Source organism: Sinohyriopsis cumingii, chromosome 15, assembly GCF_028554795.1.
Source record: "Sinohyriopsis cumingii isolate HCF-2022 chromosome 15, ASM2855479v2, whole genome shotgun sequence".
Lineage (NCBI taxonomy): Eukaryota > Metazoa > Mollusca > Bivalvia > Unionida > Unionidae > Sinohyriopsis > Sinohyriopsis cumingii.
In genome coordinates, this window is record NC_142975.1 from 133,429,720 (window position 1) to 133,443,630 (window position 13,911).

Genomic DNA, 13,911 nt, shown 5'->3' on the forward strand with positions numbered 1-13,911 from the left:
ATCAGATTCAGTGTTGTTGAGAATATTGTGCATTTGCTTTTCAGTGTGTGACAGAATGTTATGAATGTCAACCACAGGCAGCACAGAAAACTTTCCCAGGGTGCACAATCAGAAATACCCCATCAGAACCAATTCATTGCATAGTCTGGGCCAAACATCTCTTCAAGTAAGACACGAGTTTTCAAATTTAAATTTGTTAATTGTGGAAGCCATGATAGCTCAGTTGCTAGAGCTTTACATTAGCAATCCAAGTGTCATCGGTTGAATACCTGTCCAAGCCATGCCAGGATTGGCTGCCCTAATTAATCCTTGAGGGAAAAATACTTAGCATCATTTCCTTGGCATGTTACAGCCAACAGTTTGTGGAAAGCACAGTTCAAAGACGCTTTAAATCACTTTCTTGGCTTCATTATACAGGTGTTGCACTTGTTTATTGTGCATATGTCCTTAAACATACACACTGAAAAAGATTATCTGTGAAATCTAAGATTAAAATTGTGAGCCATGATGTGAATTGTTACATACAAATTCATGTTACCAAGAGATAAAATATAAATGCAGCTCTTAGTATTTTAGTTTGTATGTCCATCTTGATTGTTTACCGTTTTTGCATGGTTATTATATTATTTTGTTTTCCTGCAGCCAGCTGTTTGGAGAGGATGATCCAGACCAAGATGTGTCACCTGACACTGCTGATCCAGAACTGGCAGGTAAATGCCACATTGTATGAAGGACAGGTTCCATTCGTTGGTCTACACGTATTCTTTTCAAATTATATTTCATTTCACTGAGCAAAACACTTGATGTTTTGTTTCTATTATGTCATGATCATTAACATCACAAATACTTGTGTAAACAGCTGAATGATATTCTAGCCTTTCTGTAAGTTAAAGCATCACATTCTTATAATTTTGTATCCTGCTTGTGTTGACCTTACCCAAATCTAAAGCACATTTAGGCATCATGGCAGAAGAGGTATCAGTGATGATAAAGACCTATCACACCTCCTAGTCTATTTTTAATACCCCAAATTCCTCACCCTGTTTTGAAAGTGGAATCTGTCCTGGATCTTCAGAGGTCTTTGAAAATGCGTAATCACATGTATTTGGATGCAATTTTTTTTATCAGGGACGCAGAAAATCACTTACTTAGGATACCTCCATATGCACAGAATAGCTGGGTGGCAAATTCAAAGGCTTGGCAGTCCTACTTCAACCACCTGCAGAGTGGGAAAATGTGTTGATCAAGCAATCATTTTAGTTGTGCTGATTTTTACAATAACACAATTCAGTGGCTGAAAGGCCCCCAGATGTACATGTTGTCATTAAAAGAGTACATCAAAAGAACATGACACAATAGCTGAGTGGCAAGTTCAAAGACTTTGACTAGCTGCTGAGTGGCAGGAAAATGTGCTGATATTTTCAATGTCTGAATTCAGGACACATAAAGACTTGGATGAAATGCCATTTACAAAATTTGAATAAGTATTTTGGGGATAAATGGCAAATTGATGATTGTAATGAGATTCAGAAGAAAGCTGAAGTTGCTAAAACTGATAGCTTGGATGGAACAATAGCCAAGTGTTAAAAAAAGTGTGTGATGCCTGGCTTAGTGTTTGGAATAATGCCTTTCCTTGAATTAACAAAATTCAGTCTCACTCTAATAGACAAACAAGAGCTATATGCCAGCTGTGTAAAGAATTTTAAAAAATAAACTCAATGACAACCACTTGTTCTTCTCATCTGGACATTTAACCACTTCAAGTATGAACAGTATGCTTATGGGGACTGTAACCTTTGCTGGTGAGACTTTTATTTATACCAGTATAGGAGTCCAGGACTCCTGGTTTTAAAATCTAGCAGACCTCTGATCTTGCCAGTGCACAGTTCAGATTAATTCAAGCCATTAGTATGTAAAATGCTGAAGCTGTTATTGTACAACCCTGTTTCCAGATAGCTTTAGCTTCGGATTGCAGGGTGAGTAACCTGAACTATCTTTAGTTCAGATCAGATGGTTTGACGATCCCCATAACACAACCTGGCTTAGTAGCCAAGAACCAGGCATCATCAGTAAACAGTAGGCAGTCTGAGTTGGTAAGTTGAGAGCAGCAGCCATGCAAGATCCTGTCCACGCCCTCAAGCACAACTTGTGCACAGAGGCAAGTCATGGCAACTGCAAATGACTCTTTCTCCCCATGAAGTTGAGAAAGCAGGAAATAACCTCCCATGCTTGATCTTGATGGCTTAAGTGGGTTGTATGCTTGATGTACTCTGATATCTCAAAGGATCAGTCACCATATGTGAATTTCAACCAATGAAATTAGCATCATCTCTTTGAGCCTCACCTTCAAAAGCAACATTTGATAAGGGAATGTATTTGAAAAAGAAAGCAAATTTAATGCATTATATTTCTCAGAAAATACACCTTATCACATTACTTATATAATCCCAACCAATCCACTATGGGAGAGTTCTCATTGGTATATCGCTTAGTTTAAAAACTAGTTGCATCTGCTGGTGGCAAGGGGAGGTAATAGACAAGACTTTTTGTCCTTTGTGTATATAAGAGACAGAAACTATTATTGTTCGCATGGAGAATCCAGCTATTATTTACTTGATGGAGAAACATATATTTAGGAAAATTACATTTCTTAAAAAAATACTTACCCAGTCGCATTACTTTAAAACCCTTCTAACCACCACCATACGAGCATCTTCAATAGCATATCGCTTATCACAAAGACTAGCACCACTGGTGTTGGCAAGGGTAGGTAATGGACAAGTGCCTTGTGTATATAAGAGAGACAGAAAAGATGAATTTTCATCTTTTTATTAGGGCTATGATTTTGGAAGTGGCTGGTTTAGATCCTCCAAAGTAAATATTCTTGGAGAAACAGATTTCTTCATAAAAAAATCTTTTTTTCTAAAGAACCAAGATCGTGTCTGTATACAGTATAGTACCTGGTTTAGAATGAAAATGGTGCTGATCTGATCACCAACAAAGAAAACTTGCTAGCCATGAAAAAATATCATTTTGGCTACTCCATTGGAATGAATGATGGCATTGTGTTTGCACTAAGGAATACATAAGCATAAAACTATGCTGATGCAAATGATGGTCGCTTGAATTTCAAAACAATAAAACCGTATGTATGAGCATTAATTAAAGACCTCAGGTTCAATACTTACACCATCTTTTCATCCAAGTGAATAACGTCAATGGAAGCCGATGCGCCTAACAACAGTAAAATAATACTAACCTAAGCCAAAACCACCTATATGTGAACAAATAAAATGGCTGTCAGGATCAATCACTTACACAGTGTTTTTGTCTGAGTACTTAACATCAAAAGAAGTCAACACCATTAGCAGAGATGCTAACTAATTTGAATCACTTTTTCAACTTCAGCCACTAAACTTGACAATAAATAAAGAGTACAAAGAAATCACGCTTCCACCACTAGTATGCTAAACTGGGCATGGGGTCCATCAGGGAAAAGGAAGATGTTATTGGTGACAATAAGTGCACCCTATTGATGAATCTTGCAACCTCATTAATCGAGCCAATTCATGCTGAATGGATAATTGCAGCTCATGTGAGAAGACTTGACTGATATCAAACTGATACTGTGGCTTTGTCTGAAAACCAGTGAAGTGTGAGCTTTAATATTGTGTTGTAATTATTGTATAAACATAGTGTCATTAATAATAGTGCTTCAAGCAATAGTATTTTACAGGCTTGTTCTTATGTGCTTTTAAGGGGGATTTACATTTTTCAGCAACAGTTATACGTGAATGAAGACTTGATTTGAATAAGTATCCAGTTTAATTTTCATATGCTAGTAATTTTATTATTCGTTCATTTTCAGTATTACTAGTGTTTGAATACCTTCTTTGTTTTTCTCTTCTCTCTAATCCTTTTCTCACAGGCAACAACTGGAATTTACAGCCACATGATGCCTTATCGATATTTGTACATTGAAACAATATAAAATGCTTTATTATTCTTTTTTCATGTGTTAAAATTAAACACATATAAAAGCTAATATTTTATCACATATTATTAACTTTGTTAATCTCTACTGACAAAGCACAGCAGAAGGATGGACAGGGTCCACGTCATATGTAGTTAATTTTTCTTTGAGTCTTCAAATTTATGGTTCGGGGCAACAATGAAATCCACAAAAATTGGATCCCCCACAAAATTTCTGATACTGCAATATGCTTTTTAGGTTAAGTATTCATTTACCAATATTGATTATCTGCTTTGCTATTTGGGTATTTGTGGACTAGTATTGATCTAATGAATTTATCTGTAGCAATTATGTCTTGTTACAGGAGAAGCGGGCAAAGCAGCTCTTGAATCAGAAGCCAAGGCAGATGCTGTTGGAGGCATTAAGAGGAAATCCACTCAGGCCTGGGCCATGGAGACGGGATATAATGCAGAAAAACTGTTTAATAAAGTATACTTTTATTTTTTGCATTCGCATTATCATCTTCTGTAATGAATTATGTTTCAAATTCTACACAGGAGGGGTTAGGGAATATGAAAAAGGATGATTTGCTTGAGCTAACCAGACATTATGATATGTCTGAAGTAAAAGCATCTTGTCAAAGCAAATATAGGCAATATTTTGGTTCAGTATTTGGTGGGAAAGGACGTTTTGGATGATAATTCCTTGGGTTTGATTTGTAAGTGTGTCTATGATTTTGATAGGAATTTAATGAATTACGGTTCAAAAACCAGATGGAGTTGGAATTAACAAAGCTTCATCTTCTGAAAGAAATGATGGAACTGCAAATTCAGAAAGAGGAAAAGTAGAGGCAAATGAAGAGAGAGAGAAGATAAATACAAATGCAAAAAGAGAGAAATATAAATGCAGAGAGAGGAAAGGGAAGGGCAGAGTGAACAAGAAGAGAGAAATATGATAGAAGAGAGAATAAAAGGAGAGGCAGAGAGGAAAAGAAGAAATAGAATTGCAGATGCAGAGAGAAGAAAGAAATGCACTATAGATGATGGTAAAAGTCACATGGGTCATGCATGCACACTTATTTTAAATTAAATATAAATCGTTCTTTTAAAATTTAACACTGATTTTCTTTAAACGAAGTCTAATCAATCCTGATTATTGAATGCTCTGCACTTAAACTGTCATCAAGAAACTTCCAGATGAAAATTATCAATCTCTGTGTTCTTTTACAATGGTCACAATGTGCTAAACTTGGATCAACCAAAGAGCAAGTCGAGTGGATTCGTCACAATATAGGCTAGTACAGATTTGTTATCAATATGTGTAGTTTTCATTGTGACATCACAGCGCATGACATTCAATCCGGATTGTACTGGATCACACCTTTAGGTTCATTTTGTCCAAAAATGTCTACATATTTTAACATTGAATTTGCAATATGCACTTGTCGATGCATCTAAATAATGACATTCCAAAGGAATTTGGATGTATTAGAATCCAAATGAAGTGAATACTTGCCACTTACAGGTATGTAGAATCAAATTCTAAAAATTGTCACCCTTGACTGAAATAGTCCATGTTGAATGTGTACATGACCTGTGTAACTTGTACTGGTAGGTTGAAACTCCTCCCACCTTTACACACAAGTTTAGGTATTAATATCAGAAGTATTAAGTTAGTATGCCATTTTCAGGAAAAAGTTGATAAATACTTTCATCGCTTTGAAAAAATTGCTGAAAGCTTTAAAAGACCAAGAGAGCATTGGACGTATTTGGCAAAGCTCGTGAAGTCTGCATGTCACTGTTGGTACAAGCATGTACTGATTATATTGTAGTTAAGGAATATATCTTGAAGGGTTTTAAGTTGATATCTAAAGCCTATCCACAAAAGTTTAGGAATTGTGGAAAAGAAACTGGACAAACCCACATACAATTTCCAAGGGAAAAAGAACAAGTACTTGTTAGGTGGTGTTCAGCCAAGAAGATTATGATAACATCAGACAGCTCATAATAATTAAAGAGTTCAAGAATTGCATCCATTGTTATGTCAGGGCTTTGATGTGCATAATGTGTAAACTTCAGAAAATGCTGCTTGTATAGTAGATGATTATTCCTTGACTCATGGAGTTTCATTTGTAAGCAATTATTCCTCTCAGCAGTTTCTCCTTTGAATATGTGTTCTGTCCATATTAACATTAACGATAGGAATATAAGCCTACTAGCTTCTGAATCCAGCCCTCCCAAAGATGAAAATTCCTCTTTCCTGTCTGTATTATAGAGTTAAAAGGGTAATAACTCTTGCCTAATACCTCCCCTTGCCACTAAAAGGTGGCATTAGTTTTAAGTTCTCATGTGTGAACTGACATCGTTCACTTTGTCTCGTGAAATCTTTTAGAAACTTGTGCTCCTTTTCATCCCATCCATTGAAGATTTTGATATTGTTGAATGTAATAATGATTATTGTTCAGGTGTTATGTATTATTTTCTTATTTTGACCATAATCATGTGAATTTTTTCACCTCTGTGGACTTGCAGTGTTCTCTGTGGCTTTAGATGGCTGCATTATAATAGAACATGTTGAAGTTTGTGTTTGTGCACTCTGTTCATAACTTCTGGGATAGCAGGTGTCTCTGACAATCTGAACAGTTAACTGTGCATTTCTTTTTTCTTTTCTTTTCATTCTTGCATTGGCATTTCAGCATTAGCTGTGATTAAATATGATAAATGCAAGAATGCAAAGCTTGCAAGAAATTTCATTACATGTGTCTCACATGTACTGTGAGTACTCTGTTGGATACTGGCAGCATATGTGTCAATTGGTTGGAAAATATGTGGTAGACGGTTCTTAGAAATTGCAAGAAATGGGGAAAGATGTTTGAACTCAGTGAAACAAGTACTGATGTTTTGTGTATTCAAAAATCAAAGGACCAAGAGTACTGATGTTTTGTACATTCAAAAATCAAAGGACCAAGAGTACACATTTGTTTAACATTCACCTTCTGCTGAGACTTTGGCCAGCCTGGTGAGGGATGATATTACATTGGTATGGAGGAAGCTGTGACTTCTACTCCACCATCTATATTGTCTCAATAGTTGCAGGTGCAATGTTTGGTACAACAACCAATGATAGATTGATTAGTTCTGGCCAGCTTCTCCCTATCTTTCCTTCATCCGTCTGCTTTAGTTCAGAAGGTTAGAACTTTGGGGTAGTTTTCACCCATTTCTAGGCAGCCCATGTAGCTTAAGTCCCGGACACCAGTACTGACTATTTGATTTCAACAAGCTGTCCATACTGATTCAAAAACCATATCCTGTGGATATGGCTAGCCATTTCCTCGTGGCTTATCCTCACAGATGGTCCCAAGTATCAGAGATAGTGGCCACGTCTATTATCCTGGCGGTGTATTGTACAGATATTGGTCTTGATTCTGACAGGATGACTCACACACTGTGTGTGTGGATAAACCTTATGATGGCTCATGCTAAGTTCCCACCATAGAACCAGCTAAGCATAGCTTTAAGGTGGTATTAGAGGAATTTATGGGGTGTTGCTGAACTCAGTATGGCCGCCTATCTTCTACACCAGCATACATAGTCAAGGCCTCAGTTGTATTTTATGACAAGGAAGCCAGCCCTACTTTCTGTCTTCCCTTGCAGTCAGTAAAAATCAAGGTAATAGCCAGAAGTCTGTCTGCCAAGATGAGTAACCCATTCAATTTGAAAGCGTTTCATTTTTTTTTTCTTCCTGAGAGGCAACTTCCAGCATTCTTTGCAATCTTGCTGGTATAAGACCCATTTCAATGCCTTCTTCATAGATCTCTTGGTGGTGAAGAGGAACTATGCTGTGGTCTTTTTACTTTGCCTGGTTCTATACAGTGGATAAAGACAACCAGTACACCACTTCAAAGCTCGTTCACAATATGGTGGCCAAGTCTTTATTGTTGGATTTGGCGTCTTTAGTGATTTTTCACGCTTGCTGACAAGGCCAGTAATGCACATCCCGCCTTGACCCTGTGAACCCCCTTTTGGATTTCCTCTATTGTTTGGTGGCAGGGGAGAGGAATTGCTGAAGCAAGTCAACCCAAGAATTGTCCATCCATCTCTCTGCACAACAACCATCACCTACTACCAGAATGTGTGACATTCATTGGCAAGTTGACACTGCAAGAGATGACATTACACATCAACCTCCTGCAAATGAAGGCCATTCTCAACACCTCCCACACTAGGGTAGAATGTATCAAAAAAAATGAATGCCCTGACAATGTCAGTTTGGTTGTGGTGACATACCACTTGAAACATGGGGGGTGGGGGTGGACAAAATCTCTGGACCTTTGCCATATGGTATGGGAATACCTTTGTTGGTGTTTTCAGTATCAGATAAATATACCAGTCCAATGCATACAGGGCAGTCTTATTTCTTTGGTCAATTCATTATCAGAGGGAAGGTAACTTCATCCAGATTGGTCTCACCATCCATCAGTTTTCCATTGATTTTGTACTCTTTGGGACAGACCAATGCAAGATCTATTGTTCTGGTACCAAAACTAATGCAGAAAATGTGGGGCATGGACTGCAAAATGGTTCTAATTGACCTTTTTCAAAGGACCAAATCCAGGATCAGTGATGTGCTCAGTTTAGTGATAGACTTGACCCAAAAATTGTAGTGTCCCCATCCTGCTCAAACAACTGAGGTCACCACTATTACATCCATGGCTGGAGAAACTCCTCCATCATGCCTTGCTCTTGTCAGGGATGCCCTGTGTGAAAAGGAGTTTGGCACTTAAGTCTGTGGAGTGTATCATAACAGGCAGCCCCCCACTCTCATGGCAAATAGCAGGTTTTCAATGATTTATGTAGTGTTCATTACATCACACCACACTCAGTCTCTGTTCCCTATCCTGCTAACTTCTTTTTACTATTGTGGACAAGATGCCTGCTGGTTTCACAAAGGATATTGTTCCATAATCTCAGATACATTCACACATCATGAAAGAGATGATATTGGCTGCTGCAAGGACCTTTATCATTTACTGTCCAATTTTGACATATCCATTTTCGACCTCACTGAAGCTGTTATCATATAAAATTTGCTTTCTGATGGTTCTATCATATTTACTGTATTAATTGGGACACTATAAAATAATAATTTTTTTTCCTGTCCCAGAACTTATGGTGAAACTTTTTTCACCTATGTCACATGTCCCAAGATTTAAGAAACAAAATAAATTTGTGGTGAATTTGCATCACCCCATGCATGTTGCAGTAAAATAGATAAACAAAAAGGTTATTTGATAATAAAATGAAAGAATCTAACCTTGTATTGTTATCGTTTATTACTCTTTTTTTTTTCTAATCATCATGAGCAATAAAGAATACAATATATGCATGAACTCCATATAGGTAGTGTATGCATCCATACTGTAGTGTGTATTGCTTATGTCTGATAACATGAGACACATTGTTCATTGATGTGAACATAGAGAAACAAATCATATTTGGTTGTACTCAAAGGTTTAAATATGTTACCAGCCTGAAAACGGGATCCAAGAAAATTGCAAATGAGGGGGAAATAATCAGCTGATTGCTTCAAGGCATCTGCCATTTATGCATGACATTGTTAGGTGCAAAATAACCAAGACTGAATTATATCCAAGTCAGCTATATGGCAGTATCTCGCAAATAAAAATCATTATTTGAAAATACTGAATCCTGATGAAAATCTTTTCACTAGCATGGGTTACAAAAAAGTATTATTAAAGAAAGTTATTGCTGTGTATACTATTTACTCGTAGGCATCAATACTCATTTGTATTAATTATGACTAAAGATGCCAAGTAAATAGAAGCATGGGTGGTGAATAAACACAACTGGCAGCAAGCAGTAAACTCATTGTTTCAATTTACCAACAGGATATCAAAGTCAAAGGTTAAAGTGTGAGAATTAGCATGACTGGTGCAGATTTTTTTTAAAAATCTGACTTTAGTCCTTGCAGTTTCCGCTTCAGATGTGTTGCCTCTAACAATAATTTTTCATGGCACGAGAAATCTAAGAAAATATTCATCCACCGAAAGAATGGATGATACATGTGCAGGAGAAGGGTTTTGTTGACGAGATGATACTATAGTGTATTAAAGAGTTTTATTTCAAGTACATAGTTTTATATTTTTAAAAATAAAATTGCAGTTGGAGTGCATTTTCTGACACGGAATTACGACTGGAAAAAAACGATGTGTCCCAGAACATAATGTGCAGAAAAATATTACTTTAAAAATTAATTTATCTTGTTCTAACAAATACTGCCCCAACATATATGGTAAATACAGTAGATTTATTATCATTAGGAAACTGAGGTACATGAACTGTCCATGGATGTGAACTACATGCAGTTCCATTCCAACAGCCAGGTTTTCGCCATCACTAGGCAAGCAACAAATAACTATTGCTCTGTCTCTCTCTTTGATTAAATTAGCAAGAGAGGCATAGCTAAAAGATCCTGAGTGTGCCTTCAGACGCTATTCATGCACATAAAGAATATCCACAACTGACATAAATGGCTATTCTTACCACTTAAAGCAAGGAAGCAAGACATAACCCAACAAATGCTCACCATTTGATGCAAAAGGAGTTAATAAATCAGCATACTCTGAATTTTCACAAGATGAGACACAACTAATGAAGATTTCTGCTCATAAAAGGTGAGCAAAATTTCCACCAGCAGGGGAAGCCCTGAGTGGCCGAGTGGTCTAAAGCGCTCTCCGTTACGGATCACTGCCATCTCACCTCTGTCTGCGTGGGTTCGAGTCTAGGATTCGGCCAGTGTGGGTATGTGAGAAAGCTTGCCAGTAGCTTCTCGTGGGTCGGTGGTTCTTCCCAGGGTTTTCCCGGGTTCTTCCTCCACCATTAATACTGGCCACCATGCATAGCCTATCATGTGCTGAAAAATGGCATTAAACTCTACAACAACAAAATCCACCAGCAGGGCCTTCAGATGTAATGTACATAGTGGAGTCAGTTGGCTGACGCATCCAGTCTCCTTTCTGCAGCTTCTGTTTGCATGCCACAGGAATTTATCTCCCACATGTATAAAGATATTGAATTCAGTTGTGCTGAACTGACATTGGACGTTTGTCCATACAGGTATATGAGGCATCATGGTTTTTCAGGTTGGCAGAGTTAAAAGCTAGATGCTCAAGTCTTTTCTTTTATTATCCTATGTTAATGTGAGAGGTAATGTATTTGACAGAGAAAGTAAATTTCTTAGTAAATTATATATCTTTGATAATTATTACTTGATCACATTACTGAAATTCTCTTCCACTCTTCTATGCAATGTGGGAATCCTGTTAAAGGGTAAACTAAAGCTTGAACTGGTTACTTTTGGGATACTGATGACACTTGCAAGGAAAAAAGGGAGTCAACCTGTAAGAGTTATATCTGATATATATATGTAAGGGGAGGATTGGATTATTACAGAATCATAATTTACTAAATATCCTGTTACATTGTTAAAACACTTTTTGGATTCAAACCTAATTAATTATGAGGCTTTACATTAAATAGCTCGTGAAGTTACTTTTTCACCATTGACCAACAAAATTAAATGGAATTATGACCATGTTTTGCATCAGAATTTCTTTTCCTGCTCAGTAACTTTTGAAACACTTAATCAGCCAAAAGCAAATTTAGTATGAGGCTTTACATTAGCGTGACCTAGTTCAAGTTTTTGAGATTCTCTATTTTTCAAAATGATTTTAAAGAATTATGGTCTGTGTTTTTCACTGTAAACTATGACCATATTGCATCAGATTGGTGGAGGCATGTGCCATATAAACACATTTCTTGTTTCTTTATACATGAAATTAGATAATATGCTGGCAGTTCTAAACCTATTGCAGTTTAATGGGAGTAATCAGGACAAACTGTGGACCCTGATCTACTATGCATTATGTAACTTTAGGGTCCATGTTGTTTGGACTGAGCTTAGAAGTGAGTAATATATACAGTATAATAACTACAGTACATTTTTAATTATTCGTATTCTGATTATCAATAATATTAGTTCACCAAAATGAGAGGCATGGTCCCCAAATAAACGCTTCTGTAGCAGATAATTTTCTGATAATTTCACTCTTGATTATCCAAACCATTTTCATGACATTATTGAGTCGGGACAAAAGAAGCTTTAAAAATCTTGACAATTTTGAAATAGAAAGCAGAAATGTCCTTTATTTGTTTTATTCTTTCAGTCTTGTTTACATATGTCTTAAGATATCAAGAATGATAGAAGGAATGAAGCCAATAAATATGGAATTTTTCCTATTTCATTTCAGTTTTTCCGAGACGATATCAAGTACCTACTGTCAATGGAAGCATTGTGGAAGAAGAGGCAACCTCCTGTACCTCTAGACTGGAATAATCTACCTCAAGATGGTGGGTTTTCATTTTAAAAGTCAGATCTTTTCACATTCATTATTTTAAATACTCTAAAATATTAGTCTAGATTGCAAACTTGTATTATTCAATAACTAAAGTGCTGTTTGTATTCATTAAGAAGGGAAAAGAGTGTTTTAACATTTGATATGACATCAAAAACGTAAATTACAGTGCAATCCATATCAATTTTTGATTATTGTTTTTTCCCACTTTTCTTTTAAAGTAGTTGGGCTCATACTTTGCATCATTTGGTGTTCAAAGGATATAGGTGAAAAATTGACTCTTAGAAAGTTTTGTTTTATAAAAAAATAGGTGTACAAATTCAAGGCTGTTATTTATCATTCTCTTCCAAATTGCAAGGAACTTGAATGTTACGGTGACAAAGAGCTAAAAGCTTTCTCCTTTGAATACATTCCCCATTCACATTAGCATTAGGGATATAAGTTAGCTACTGCCTGAATCCAGTCCTAAAAGATGAAAGTTTGTCTTTTCTGTTTATCTCATATAGATAAAGGGTAGTAATTCTTGCCCATTCCATTCCCTTGCCACCACTAAGTAGCACAAGTTTTTAAGCTTTGCTTCCATTGAACTACATTGCACGAGATACCTCCTTTCAACCAAAGCCAAATTTGTGTTAAATCTGAACCATCCATAAAGGAATTTGGATTCATTTTTGATTAATATTCATTCCTAATCTGGTTGTAAATATAATTTTTTTTAAATTTTGCAAATATTTCTGCATTGCTCAATTTTAGGTCACATGGTACAACATGCTATCTTTGATGAATGTTGTTATTGATAATTTTGTAAACATTGCTTGTTCACCCAGTTAGTAACAGGTGTGTTATGGACATATTAACATGCTGCATTGTTAATTTATACATATTGTGTTGTTTGGTTTAATTTTCTCATTTCAATGAAACCTGTTCACAAATTGTAATAAATAAAAGAATTTCAAGACTTCGGATTACACACACAAGTCATGCCGTATTAATACGAAGTGTTCTCCATCAGTGATATGTACCATATGGTCTGAGGGTATGAACTGCAGCTTTGCAGAAGTCATCCAAGGCTAAGAAAGAGGGTGATAATGTTACAAATTTTAAACTCATTCAAGTAATTATGATACAGTGGGTAAGTATACCCCCATTTTAGGCAGCCCAGGTGGCATAAGTCCTCCCTGCTTGTCCATGCATGGCCTTCAGACTGGTAAGACTGGGGACAGGTTCTTTTTACCGGATCCAATATATGCATCCTATACTGTCATATTGCCGTCCAGAGCTGTCCATAATCATCCAACCAGTTGAGCTGTCAGTCCAGCCAATTCATTCATCTGAATCGGGAGATCTTGCTGAAACATCTTTCTGTCTCGCCAGGCATACAGCTTCATCTTTCTACAATTATGGCGATCCAAATGATAGGTCTGTGTGTCCTTTCATGCCGTCTGTGGCTTAATCTCCACAGTTTTGGAGATCTTGATGATAGGTCTGTCTGTCCTAACATGCC

General features: G+C 36.6%; 1 protein-coding gene across 1 annotated transcript in view; it reads left to right on the top strand.

The window, feature by feature from the left end:
* Positions 1-13,911, top strand: part of LOC149782809 (SUMO-activating enzyme subunit 2-like) — a 104,052-nt gene that overhangs the window by 30,586 nt on the left and 59,555 nt on the right. The window contains exons 6-9 of the mRNA XM_089934325.1: positions 45-166; positions 643-710; positions 4,338-4,462; positions 12,303-12,402. Coding sequence (XP_089790451.1) covers positions 45-166; positions 643-710; positions 4,338-4,462; positions 12,303-12,402 — 415 coding nt within the window. The remainder of the gene's footprint in view (positions 1-44; positions 167-642; positions 711-4,337; positions 4,463-12,302; positions 12,403-13,911) is intronic.